General features: G+C 44.8%; 1 protein-coding gene across 1 annotated transcript in view; it reads left to right on the plus strand.

Annotated features, from left to right (window-relative positions):
* The first annotated feature begins 356 nt into the window (after positions 1-356).
* TMEM132C (transmembrane protein 132C) overlaps positions 357-12384 on the plus strand; it is a 395705-nt gene continuing 383677 nt past the window's right edge. Inside the window, exon 1 of the mRNA XM_057744545.1 lies at positions 357-585. Within this exon, the coding sequence (XP_057600528.1) occupies positions 501-585 (85 nt within the window). The 5' untranslated portion in view covers positions 357-500. The remainder of the gene's footprint in view (positions 586-12384) is intronic.

The raw sequence follows: 12384 nt of genomic DNA on the forward strand, positions 1-12384 counted from the left end.
CGAAGGGAAGAGTCCAGCTCCATCTTGTGTCGCGGTACCTGCGCAGAACTCTCCGGGACGCAAGCCACAGGGCGAGAAGGCGGGAGGCTGCAGGGAGGAGGACCGACCCCACTCGCCTCGGCGCCCCACCTCCTCTCCGGGCGCCTGCTCCCGGACCCGCGCACTTTCTCCAGCTGGTCCTCCCACAGCCTCCGGCCAGGGGCGGGGTTGGGGGCGGGGCCCCGGTGGGCGGGGCCGAGCGGGCGGTCCGGGGGCGGGGCGGGCCGCGGCGGCTGCGGCGGCTGGAGAAAAGTTGTCCCGGCCAGAGCGCGAGCCGCAGCGGGATCCGGAGCCGCCGCGGCGTGCACCCGGCAGGGGCGGGGCGCGACCACCGGCTCCGCAGCCCGGCCGGCCGACTCGCTGCCGGGGGTGGCCCCGGGGCATGGGACAGCCGGCGGGGGCCGCGAGCGGGCGCTGCGCCCCGGGCGGGCGGCGGGCGGCCTGAGCTGCCGGGACGCAGGATGCTCTCCGAGGGCGCGGCCCCCGGGCCGGTGGCGCCGCTGTGCGGGGTGCTGAGCCTGGTTCTGGGCGCGCTGCTGGGCAGAGGTAAGAAGCCGCGGGCGGGGGCCGTCGGTTGCGCTGGCGCTTGGGAAGTTCCCCGCGGTCCCCAGGAGCCCGGGCGGGGGGAGCCGAGGGGTGGGGGTGTCATGGGGACCTGGGTGAGGGAGCTGGTTCCCGGGCGCAGAGCGGCCCCTTCCCTAGATGGGTGACCCCAGTTGGGCGCCGCGTACGTGGGATTGGGGCGAAATCGGCTGATCCAGTATCTCTCCGGGTTCGGGGTGCTTCCCGGGGGCGAAGAGGGGGCGTGGCTGAGGGACACTCTGTGTTTGGTCACCATCCCCGAGTTTCATGAGGACTTAACGCAGCCCCAGCACAGTCACATAGTGGAGCTGGGGTTCCGGGAGCGGGCAGCGGGTTCTTTGCGCCTCCTTCTCCCCGGCTCAGTCGGACTGGGACTGGTGACCCACGAGGACAGACCGGGCCCTTTGCCTCCCCTTCCCCCCATCGTGGGGTTCCGAGGGCCGGCGTTGGCCGACGAAGGAATGGGCGCTCACCGCGCAGCTCCCGGGGACATCAGCTGGGGAGAAACCCGGGACCCCCTCCGGGCACCCCGCTGAGGTCCTGTGTGGTCTAGGAACGCGCAAGGGTGATTGCGCGGGTGGGAGAGATGGGGATGCATCTCGGAATCAGACCCGGGCTTCCCAGCAGCCGGGTCCTGGAGGGGGTGCCTTTCACCTCAGTCTCCTTATCTCTGCTACGGGAGTGACCACCCTGTCTTGGGTTTAAGAGAGTTCGGGGAAGGAACCCGTCGCGCCCAAAGAGCTCACGAAGGGTTGGTATTATTATGCAGGTTTTGATTACGTGAGTGTGGGGCCCAGGCCGGCGGCGGGAGGGGCGGGGAGGAAGCCCCGCTAATCGGGGGACGGCGGCTGCGCGCACAGCGGCCGGGCCGGGAACCGAGTGCGGGTCGGCGCGTGGAAAGAGGGTGCGGGGCACCGCTTTTCCGCTGCCCGCGTAGGGGCAAGGGTCTCGGGGCCATCGGGTGAAACCGAGATGCCCTCAAGTGTCCCTGCCCTTCGCGCTGCGTCGCGGCTCCGGCCCCGGCCCCGGGCCCTGCGCTGGCACACCGAGTCCAACCTGATAAGAATCACGGCTCTCTCCCGCCGAAAGCTCTTCAGGCTGGGCTGGAAATGCATTGGGAGAGACAAGTTGCCAATTGATGTTACAAAGTAGCGTTTCCTTTGCAAAAGTCATTGCGCAAAAGTCGTTCTGGAATTCCAGAAAAATCTACATTCCTTGAGGCTGCAGGTTCCCAGACACACCAACCTGACAAAATTGCTGTTTTAAACAGTGTCCCTTTCTCCCAAGAGCTCCAGGTAAACAGAAGCGCGCGCGCGCGTATGTGTGTGTGTGTCTGTGTGTGTGCGCGTGCGCGCGCGCATCGCATGCACGTGCGTGCGTGTGAAGGCTTGGGGAACATATTTCTGTTTTATTCCAGAGGACAAATCTGGAATAAAATCTGGTGACTTAATTCTGCCAGTAGTTCTGGGTTCTGTCATATTTCTAGGACTCAGTTTCCCCGAATGGCAAGTGCCCATTTGAATAAATTCCTTCGCAAAATCTTTCCCAGAGATGTGATGATAAAGTGAATTAACGGATAGAACACACTTTGTTGAGGAAGGTGGTGTCATTTTGATTGCAGCGAAGAGTGAAAGTCCCCTATCAGGTTTTCTCCCTCTTCGAGAGGATTTAATCAGGTTAGAACTCTGACTGCTGAATGTGCTTTTTAAAGTAAGTTGTGGACTTTTCTTAATTAAAGCTCACATCCCCACCCCACCATCCCCCATCTAGAGGATTTTACTTTTGATTTAGAGAAATGGCCATTAGAAACGTCTGTGTGGAAGAGGGCAGCAATTTTGTTGGAAAGTGGAATTGGGAATCTTGTTTTGAAGATGCTATTTACACAAGAAGGGGTGGGGGTGTTGGAGGTTAGGGGGGAAAGCCCTCCCCCTCCCCCCAAAGCCACCCCTCCCCCTGGCTTAGGGCAACCTGATTTGGTGGGGTTTTCTTTCCCTGCTTTTGCTTGAAGATTTTCACTACGTGGTTTGGAGGGGCGTATGGGTCTACAAAATATTTTTCATTTTGTTTCTTGTGGTCAAAAGCAGCAGTACATTCACCCCCTCAGATACCTCTGCATAGAAAATGTTTGCCCCATAGATTTCTTATAGAGAGGGAAGTTTTCTGACCCTTGTTTAAATTTGTACTGTCTTAAAAAAAAATCCATCGCTGACTCTTCCTGCCCAAGGATTTAAGTGCTGATTTCTGGAATCCTCGAAACCACTGATCAATTTTTAATACCAATTGTAAGCTGATGTTCAACTGTAGATTTAAGGCTCTGCAATTCCTGGGGGTTTGGAACAGGATCATTGTTCTTGGGCAGTTCCATAAATAGCACAGGGCACTGAAAGAAGGGAGTCTTCCTAAGATTTAAGACCAGGGCTGAGGTAGATGAAGCCGCGTGTCCTTGAGTTACAGGTTGAGGAATAGGGCCCGTGTAAAGCAGAGGAGAGGGTGGTGGTAGGCTGAGATGCTGTCGGAGGTGAAGTGGCAATCGTCAGTCACGTAGGGCGCCCCTGGGAAGGTCACACAGGCCAGAAATCTCTTTTCAGAAATATGGGGCCAGGTGTGTTTCACGATTGAGATGGTAGGTAGGTAGATAGACAGGTAGAGGCGCAGGGTCGTCCATGTTTACTGTCTAACACGCCCAGGCTGGCTGTGAAGTTGTGCCCGTAACTGGACCCATAGGTACTTTTGCATGAAAGATGTGAGTATTCACATGGAGGAGGACAAAGTCCCCAAATAACCTCATTGCACTTTTCGAGGAGGACAAAGTCCCCAAATAACCTCACTGCACTTTAGAGCAGCTGTGGTCACCAACGGAATTAAAAACCAGGCAACCAACCTTTGGACTGTCAGAGTTTGGAGGATTTTCAATTGCTAGCTTGGGATTTGGAGCCTGCGGCAGGTGTCATGAGTAAGAGGAGGTTGTCATGGGGGAGCGGTCCTTTTCACCTCTCACATGCACCCTCTCCCCACTGGTAACCGCTGGTTTGTCTCTATATCTGTGAGTCTGGTTCTGTTGCTGTTATATTCACTGACTTGTTTTATTTTTTAGATTCCACATGTAGGGCTCATGCCTTGTCCTTCATACACTTAAAGAACACATGCACTCTTTGCACTAGACACACACCCCTTCCTACCCAAGTTGAAACTCCCAGCTGCACTGAAGCTTCTTAGAAGTGATTTCAGCTTCTCGGAAGCCATTCTATGACACCACCAGGCTGCTGGGCCTGTCCTTGTTCTCTGCTCTGCCCACGGCCCTAGACCAGTGCTTGCAAGCTTCATGACCTGCAGACAAGCACTGTTCTGTCCATAATGTTTTAAAACAACTAAACAGGATCCCCCAAAATGGGAGAATTCAGGTCAAAAAATCGGGATTTCCAGTTTCCTCTTAAGAGTGTGGGTGCTCTGCTGACCTTGGGTGCACATTCCCTTAGGGCTACATGGGGCCAAAGCTACGGGTGGGTGTCCCCCACCCCCACCCCTGGCCCTGGATGGGTGTTTATCAAGGGCTGCTCTTCCCCCCTTAGCTGCCTGCCCCTTCCCCTTGGCCATTTGAATTTGCACCATCAGTTCTTTCTCCTTAATCTCACTATTCATCCTTAGCTTAAGCACAATTGTGGCTAGAATTGGGCAGAGAAGAACCCAGAACTCTCATTTATATTAGCAGTTAGCACTTTCACAAAGCAGGGGTTAAAACAAAGCCCTTGGATGTATTAGATATTTCATACATCCATAGTCATGAGAAGCGAGGTTAATAAAACGAATCTTTGGTATATTAATTGGAGTGAAAGGGAGTATTACTGAATTAATGGAATAAATGGAAAGTCTGATGGATAGAATATTTTCACAGCAATCTACTTTGTTTAAAAGTCAGGTTTATTAATGTGATTTGCATACAGTAAAATTCACCCTTTGGAGGATAGAGTTTTCATTTTGACGAAGGCACATGGTCACGTAAACACCAACACAATTGAGGTATAGAAAGAACATTTCCATCACCCCCCCCCCCCAAGCTCCTGGGCGCCCCTGTGTAGCCACCTCCTTCCCCTACCTGCAGTTCCTGGCAACCACTGATTTGTTCTCTGTCCTTATAGTTTGGCCTTTTTCATAATTTCGTAAAAATGGGATCGTGCAGTATGCAGCTTTTGAATCTTCTTTCACTTAGCACAATGCATTTAATTTATTCACCTGTGTATCAGTCTGTTTCTTTTTCTCCTTTTTTTTAAAATTGAGGTATAGTGGATTTACAATATTATATGTTTCAAGTATATGACATGGTGATTCAAAATTTTAAAGATTATCCTCCATTTATAGTTAAATATAATATAAATGTTAATGCACAATATATCCTTGTAGCTTATTTATTTCATACATAGTAGTTTGTACCTCTTAATCCTGTACGGCTATCTTGCCCCTCCCTCTTTCCTATCCCCACTGGTAACCACTAGTTTGTCTATATCTGTGAGTCTGTTTTTCTTTCTTTTTTTTTTTTTTGATATATTCACTAGTTGGTTTTATTTTTCAGATTCTGTATGTAAGTGATACCCATGACAGCATTTGTCCTTCTCTGTCTGACTTATTTCACTAAGCATAATACGCTCCAGGTCCAGCCGTGTTATTGCAAGGGGAAACATTTCATTCTTTTCTGTGGCTGAGTAGTATTCCATGTTTTTATCCATTCATCTGTTGATGGACAGTTAGGCTGCTTTGATATCTTGGCTCTTGTAAAAAATGCTGCAGTGAACATTGGGGTGCATTGGCTTTTCGAATTCGTGTTTTCGCTTTCTTCAGATGTATGCCCACGAGTGGAATTGCTGGATCATATGGTAATTCTATTTTTAGTGCTTTGAGGAACCTCCATACTTTTTTCCACAGTGGCTGCACCAATTTATGTTGTTAGCAACAGTGTACAAGGGTTCCCTTCATGGTCACATCAAAACCACAATGAGATATCACCTCACACCCGTCAGATGGCTGTCATCAAAAAGACCACAAATAGTCCATTGCTTTTTAATACTGTGTAATATTACAGTGAATGGGTACAGCATTGTTTGTTCATTCATTTCCTAGTTGAAAGCCATTTGGATTCCTTCCATTTTGGGGTGATTATGAAAAATGTCACTATAAATATTCACAACAGGTTTTCATGTGAATGTGTTTTCATTTCTCTTGGGTAAATACCTAGGACTGGAGTTGCTGGGTGGTGTGATCACTGTACACATAACTTTATCAGAAATTGCAAACATTTTTCAAACAAGGAAACATTTTGCATTCCCACCAGCAGGGTATGAGAGTTCCAGTTGTTTTGTATCTTCAGGACTCCTTAATGTTATCCCTTTTCTTTTACTTTGATTTTGTGTAGCAGTTCTAATAGGTGTGCAGCAGTATATCTTTCAAGTTTTAACATCTATCCTATGACTTATAATGTTGAGCATTCTTTCTTGTGCTTACTTCCCATCCTTATATCTTCTTTGGTGAATGTCTTTTTCACATCTTTTGCCAGTTTTTTTACTGGTTGTTATTTTGATATTATTGATCTTTGAAGGTACTTTATGTATTACGGATACAAGTTCGTTTTCAGATATGTGTTTATAGAAATTCTTCCAGTATGTGTCTTTGGAAGCGCAAAGGATTTTTTTTAAATAAAGTTTGGTTATTTATTTATTTATTTTTTTTAGTAATTTTGCTTTTGTTGTTACATCTAAAAAATCTTTGCCTAAGATTTTCAAGGATTCGCCAAATGTCTCTAGTGATGTTCAGATATTTTATATCCCTGCTTATTTTTTATCTTTATGTTCTGTCAGTTATTGAGAGACATGTTGAAGTTGTGGGATTATCTAGTTTTCATTTCAGTCCTGTCAGCTTTTCTTTTATGTGTTTGATACACTGTTTTAGGTACATACACGCTTAGGATTGTAATGACTTCCTGGTGAACTGACTCCTTTCTCATTATGTAATATCCCTCTTTATTCTTGGAAATATTCCTTATTCCGAAGTCTGTTTCATCTGATATTAATATAGCCACCTTGGCTTACTTCTGATTAATGTTTGCATTGTTGTATCTTTTCTGTCTTTTTAAAAAAACAATCTCTATCTTTATATTTTATGCAGATTGTTTATAGGCAGCATATAGTTGGGGTTTTGCCTGTTTATCTGATCTGATAATCTCTGTCTTTTAATGATTATATTTAGACCATTTATATTTAAGGAAATTATTGATATATTAATATTAAAATCTGTCATCTTGCTTTTTGCTTTATGTACCATCTGTTCTGTACTCTTTTTTCCTTCTTTTGTGCCTGCTTTCATGCTGAGTATATTTTTTATGATTCTATTTTATATCCATATAGGTTTATTATTTATACCCCTTTAAAATTTAGCCATTGACCTAAGGTTTACAAACTATATCTTTAATTAATCAAAGTCTACATTCAAATTATGTCATACTGCTTTATATGTTTTGTAAGAACCCTAAAACAATATATCCCCAAGATTTTTTTCCTCTACGTGTAATCCTTTTCAAGTGCATTCACCTTACACCCTGGGTATGGCAAAGGGAATTTTCACTTAGAGATTATTTGCATATATTTTGAAAAAGGATACCAATTATGCTTAATTGGCTTGCCTTTGTTTATGAGTTGGTACCTCTGATATATTTGAAACTGTTTTCTCTGCAGGACTTTATTCTTTCTCCTGTGTGCTGAGCTGAACAAAAGTATTTCTATACCTTGGGGATTTAGAAATTACTGCCTTTAAGGAGAGAACAAAGGTAAAATACAACCCAGCCAAAGTCTGAATTAGTAAAATTTCCAAGACAATGGTTATCGATATTTCCTGGAGTGAGTCCTTGTCTTCTGCAGTGTGTACATTTCTTTCTTTCTTCCCCTTTCTTTCTTTCTTTCTTTTTCTTTCTTTCTTTCTTTCTTTCTTTCTTTCTTTCTTTCTTTCTTTCTTTCTTTCTTTCTTTCTTTCTTTCATTCTTTCTTTCTTTCTTTCTCTTTCTTTCTTTCTTTCTTTCTTTCTTTTTCTTTTCTTTCTTCCTTCCTTCCTTCCTTTCTTTTCTTTCTTTCTCTCTTCCTTCCTTTCTTTCTTTCTTTCTTTTCTTTCTCTCTTTCTTTCTTTCTCTTTCTTTTCTTTCTTTCTTTCTTTCTTTCTTTCTTTCTTTCTTTCTTTCTTTTCTTTCTCTCTCTTTCTTTCCTCTTCCTTCCTTTCTTTCTTTCTTTCTTTCTTTCTTTCTTTCTTTCTTTCCCTTATTAAGGATGCTCTTAGTGGCATATTAAGAGTGTTAAGTTCACACTTGCAAAATCTGGGATCCTAGACAACTTGATGTAGAAGACCATGCCATCTTTACATAATTTTTTTTTATTATTGAAGGATGGTTAACACATAGTATTATATTAGTTCCAGGTATACAACATAGGGATTGGACATTCATATACATTATAGATTGATCACCATGAAAAATTACTAGAGTAATGATCTATCACCATACAAAGTTATTGCAATGGTGTTGACTATATTTCCTATACTGTGTAGTACATTCCCGTGACTTATTTATTTTATACCTGTGAGTTTGTAACTCTTAACCCCCTTCCATCAAATACTTTTTCTTTATTCCTCACACCCTTCACGTTGTCAGCGACATGGGGAGCTATCACTTATGGATTAAGGATGCCCAGTATCATGGAAGAAGAAGCTTAGTTTTGAGCATCTGTTCTGCCAGTTACTGGGTGAATTGGTCAGAAGCCTCTGGTGTTAGCAGCAGAAACATATCAGGGCCACCCAAGGTCTAAGGGATTGGGATCTTATGACCCTGAAGGTACACTGAGGGACAAGTTTCCTAAAAATCTCAAGTTGCCAGTTCAAGGGTCCTGGTACATATCATTGATGTCTGGTTTCAGGGTACCACTGCTGGGATACAGGGGTTCTAATTATTTTATTTGTTTTTATCTCTATGCTTATGTTTTAGATTCTAGGGAGAAAGAATCCCTTGACCTTGACTGAACTTTAGAATCACCTGAGAAGCATTAAAAAATGCTAACCTCCAGGCATAGAGGCAGGGTTGATCATTTTCCCTTTTTCTTAAAAAAAAGTATTTATTTGTTTGTTTATTTATTTATTTATTTATTTATTTATTTTTGGCTGTGTCGGGTCTTCGTTGCTGCACATGGGCTTTCTCCAATTGTGGCGAGTGGGTGCTACTTTTAGTTGTGCTGTGAGAAATTCTCATTGCAGTGGCTTCTCTTGTTGCGGAGCACAGGCTCTAGGCATGTGGGCTTCAGTGGTTGTGGCATGTGGGCTTCAGTAATTGTGGCTCAAGGGCTTAGTTGCTCCACAGCATGTGGGATCTTCTCGGATCAGGGATCAAACCCGTTGGCAGGTGGATTCTTAACCAGGGAAGTCCCCGTTTTCACTTTTTAAAAGCTTTTCAGGTGATTCTCAGGTGTAGCCAGGGGTGAGAACAGGTTACTTAGCCCCTTCCCTGTCTATAAAAGATTAAGATGATGGATGGACAGTTCCACCATTTTGTATTCAAGGGAGAAGGGTATTTCTCCCAGAGAAAGATCGAAGAACTGTTACAAAAGAAAGACAGAGGCCGGACATCTCGTGTGTGTGTGTGTGTGTGTGTGTGTGTGTGTGTGTTTGTGTATAGCAAAAAGTGGAGGAAAGGACAGCTCTTCTGAGCCTACTTTGTAGGATTGTGAGAGTATTTTAATGAAAAAAATGGGTGTGGCCACTGGGCACAGTGCATTGGTTTCCTGAGGCTGTTGTAACAAATTACCATAAACTGGGTAGTTTAGTATAACAGAAACTTACTCCCTCCTAGTTCTGGAGCCAGAAGTCCAAGGTCAAATGCAGTCAGGGCCACACTCTCTCCAGAGACTCTAGGGGAGGCTCCTCCTTTGCCTCTTTCAGCGTCTGTTGACTTTTGGCTTCCTTGACTTGTGGCCGAAACCCTCCCATCTCTGCCTCCGTCTTTACGTGTACTTCTCTGGATGCTTTCCCCTTTCTGTCTTTTATTTTTTATTTTTTTCGCAGCTTCCGGTCTTAGTTGTGGCACACGGGATCTTTGTTGCAGCACATGGGATATTTCGTTGTGGCTCGCATGCTCAGTTGTTGCAGCAATGTGAGATCTTAATTTCCCGACCAGGGAATGAACTCGCCTCTCCTGCAGATTCTCAACCACTGGACCACCAGGGAAGTCCCTCCCTTTTCTGTCTTATAAGGACACTGGTCACTGATTTAGGGCCCACCCTCATCCAGGATGACCTCATCCCAAAGTCTTTAAATTAATTACATCTGAAAAGACTCTGTTTCCAAATAAGACCACATCCATGGGTTCTAAGTGGACCTATCTTTTGGGGGCCACCATTCAACCTGTTACACACAGGTGATAATTGGCACATTAGTAAGAGGTCAATAAATCATAGCCATTATTAGATATATAGTTATCAAAGACATGGTGAAGAAGAATCACCCAAAAAATCTGATAGAAACTATACATGGATTTTTTAAAAAAATAACAGAGAATAATGTAAAAAGAATAAAAAGAATGATAAGAACAGTGGATTTGCCGATATCAGGGAATAGGAAAAGCTCCTTGAGTGTGCTGTGTCCGTTTATTATCAACCTAAACAGAGAGCCAGGGGTTTATATTCTGAGACACCCCTTGATGTACTTCATGCTTAAATACAGCTTAGGCCTAATTCCATTTGGCTTAGTTTCATAATACTCTTGATACTGTCTTAAACAGCCCTTCTCCCTCGGGGGTCGCAGAGCCATCAGAATCATCCAAAGCAGCTCCCATGCCTCCCTTAGGTTTTTTCATCCAGCTCTGCAGTTGACTCCTCTCATCATTCTTGCTCAATCGGTCCCTCTGGCCCCTTAATTACAGTGTTTGCTTTCTACCGCGTTTCTTCACCGTCTCTGTGGACTCGGATGCTGTAGAAATGTGGATATAACACTGCCCACTTTGGCACGTGGGGGTAGATTAGTGGTCCTTTGAGGCAATAAGGGATTCTCTTATTCTCAAAACAAACAGAGGAACTTTAAGACATTCACCCCACCCCCAGCACACACACAGAACAGAAGGCTGTTTTTGTTCTTATTGCGAAATTCAAGCTTAGTGGTGATTTTAAGCCAAAATGAAAAACTCACACCTCAAACAGGATGGGCTCTGGCAACAGGGTTTTGTCTCTGTTGGAGACAATGAGGTTGAGTTTGAGGCCTGACACCAAATCATTCAGTTCATTAGCTCGCAACCCCTTTAGTTGCAAATGCTGAAAAACCCAGCTTATGCAAATGGTACCAAAGCCAAAAAATAAAGTTAAATTAAAAGATGGGGGTTGAGTTGAAAAAATGTATTAGGTCAGCTAACTGGAAAAAAAGAACCCAAAACATGTAGGCTTCAGGCATGGCTGAACCCAGGGCTCAATCAATGTCACTAGACACTGTTTCTTGCCATCTCTTGTCTCCTCTGTTCTCAGTGCTGGCTTCATTTCTGAGTGGTCATCATTGTCACCAGCAGCGCAAGGTTTACATTCTATCCACATAACACAACCTAACAAAAATAAAGTGACTCCCCAAACGACTGTAGAAAAAGTTGATGGCACAAATCTCATGGTGCTCAGCAGAGTCCCTGTCCCAGTGCTGAGCCAGTCACCGTGATAGGAGAGGATGGAGTTTCTGATTGGTCAGGTCTGGGACACACCAATCCGGGAGCCTCAGGTCATCTCCACCCAAACTGCTAGGACAGAGAGTGCAGAAGCTGTGGTCCAGAGATGAATTGGGCTATGTCAGATGACAAGGAATAGATGCCAGGCAGTCAGGACCCTATCCAACTAACCAAAGAACAAAATGAAGGAAACCGAAGGCCAGTTGGATGGCTGCTTCTCACATGTGTAGTTAAAGCCCATCAGACATCCCTCCATAGCAGCACCATTCACAGTAGCCAAGAAATGGAAGCAACCTAAATGTCCATCAACAGAGGAATGGATAAAGAGGATGTGGTGCATATATACAATGGAATATTACTCAGCCACAAAAAAGAATGAAATAACACCATTTGCAGCCACATGGATGGACCTAGAGATTATCATACTCAGTGAAGTAAGTCAGACAGAGAAAGACAAATATCATATGCTATGGCTTATATGTGGAATCTAAAAAATGATACAGATGTACTTACTTAGAAATAGACTCACAGACATAGAAAACAAACATCATTACCAGAGGGGAAAGGGAAGGGGAGAGATAAATTAGGAGTTTGGGGTCAACAGATACACATTACTATATATAAAATAGATAAACAGCAAGAACCTACTGTATAATATAGCACCAGGAACTATATTCAGTATCTTACAATAACCTATAATGGAAAAGAATCTGAAAAAGAATACGTGTGTGTGTATGTATAACTGAATCACTTCACTGTATACCTGAAACTAACACAACATTGTAAATCTACTATAGTTCAATAAAAATAAAAAAAATCCCTCCGGTACCAGCTGTGGTCCAGCTGCTGCATCACTAACTTCTTCTCCCACTGGCCCCTCTTGCAGACGAGGAGACCTTCCCTCCACCAGGAGGGTTGAGTTCCGAAAGCCAATCAGATTCTAATGCCTCAGCCGTGCAAGGCAACCCTAAAAGCCTCCCGCTCTGCCATCTTCATTTATGAGAAGAAAAGATCCTGGGGCACGTCTCCATTTGGGTGCGTCTGTT

Source organism: Hippopotamus amphibius, chromosome 8 (assembly GCF_030028045.1).
Source record: "Hippopotamus amphibius kiboko isolate mHipAmp2 chromosome 8, mHipAmp2.hap2, whole genome shotgun sequence".
Classification (NCBI taxonomy): Eukaryota; Metazoa; Chordata; class Mammalia; order Artiodactyla; family Hippopotamidae; genus Hippopotamus; species Hippopotamus amphibius.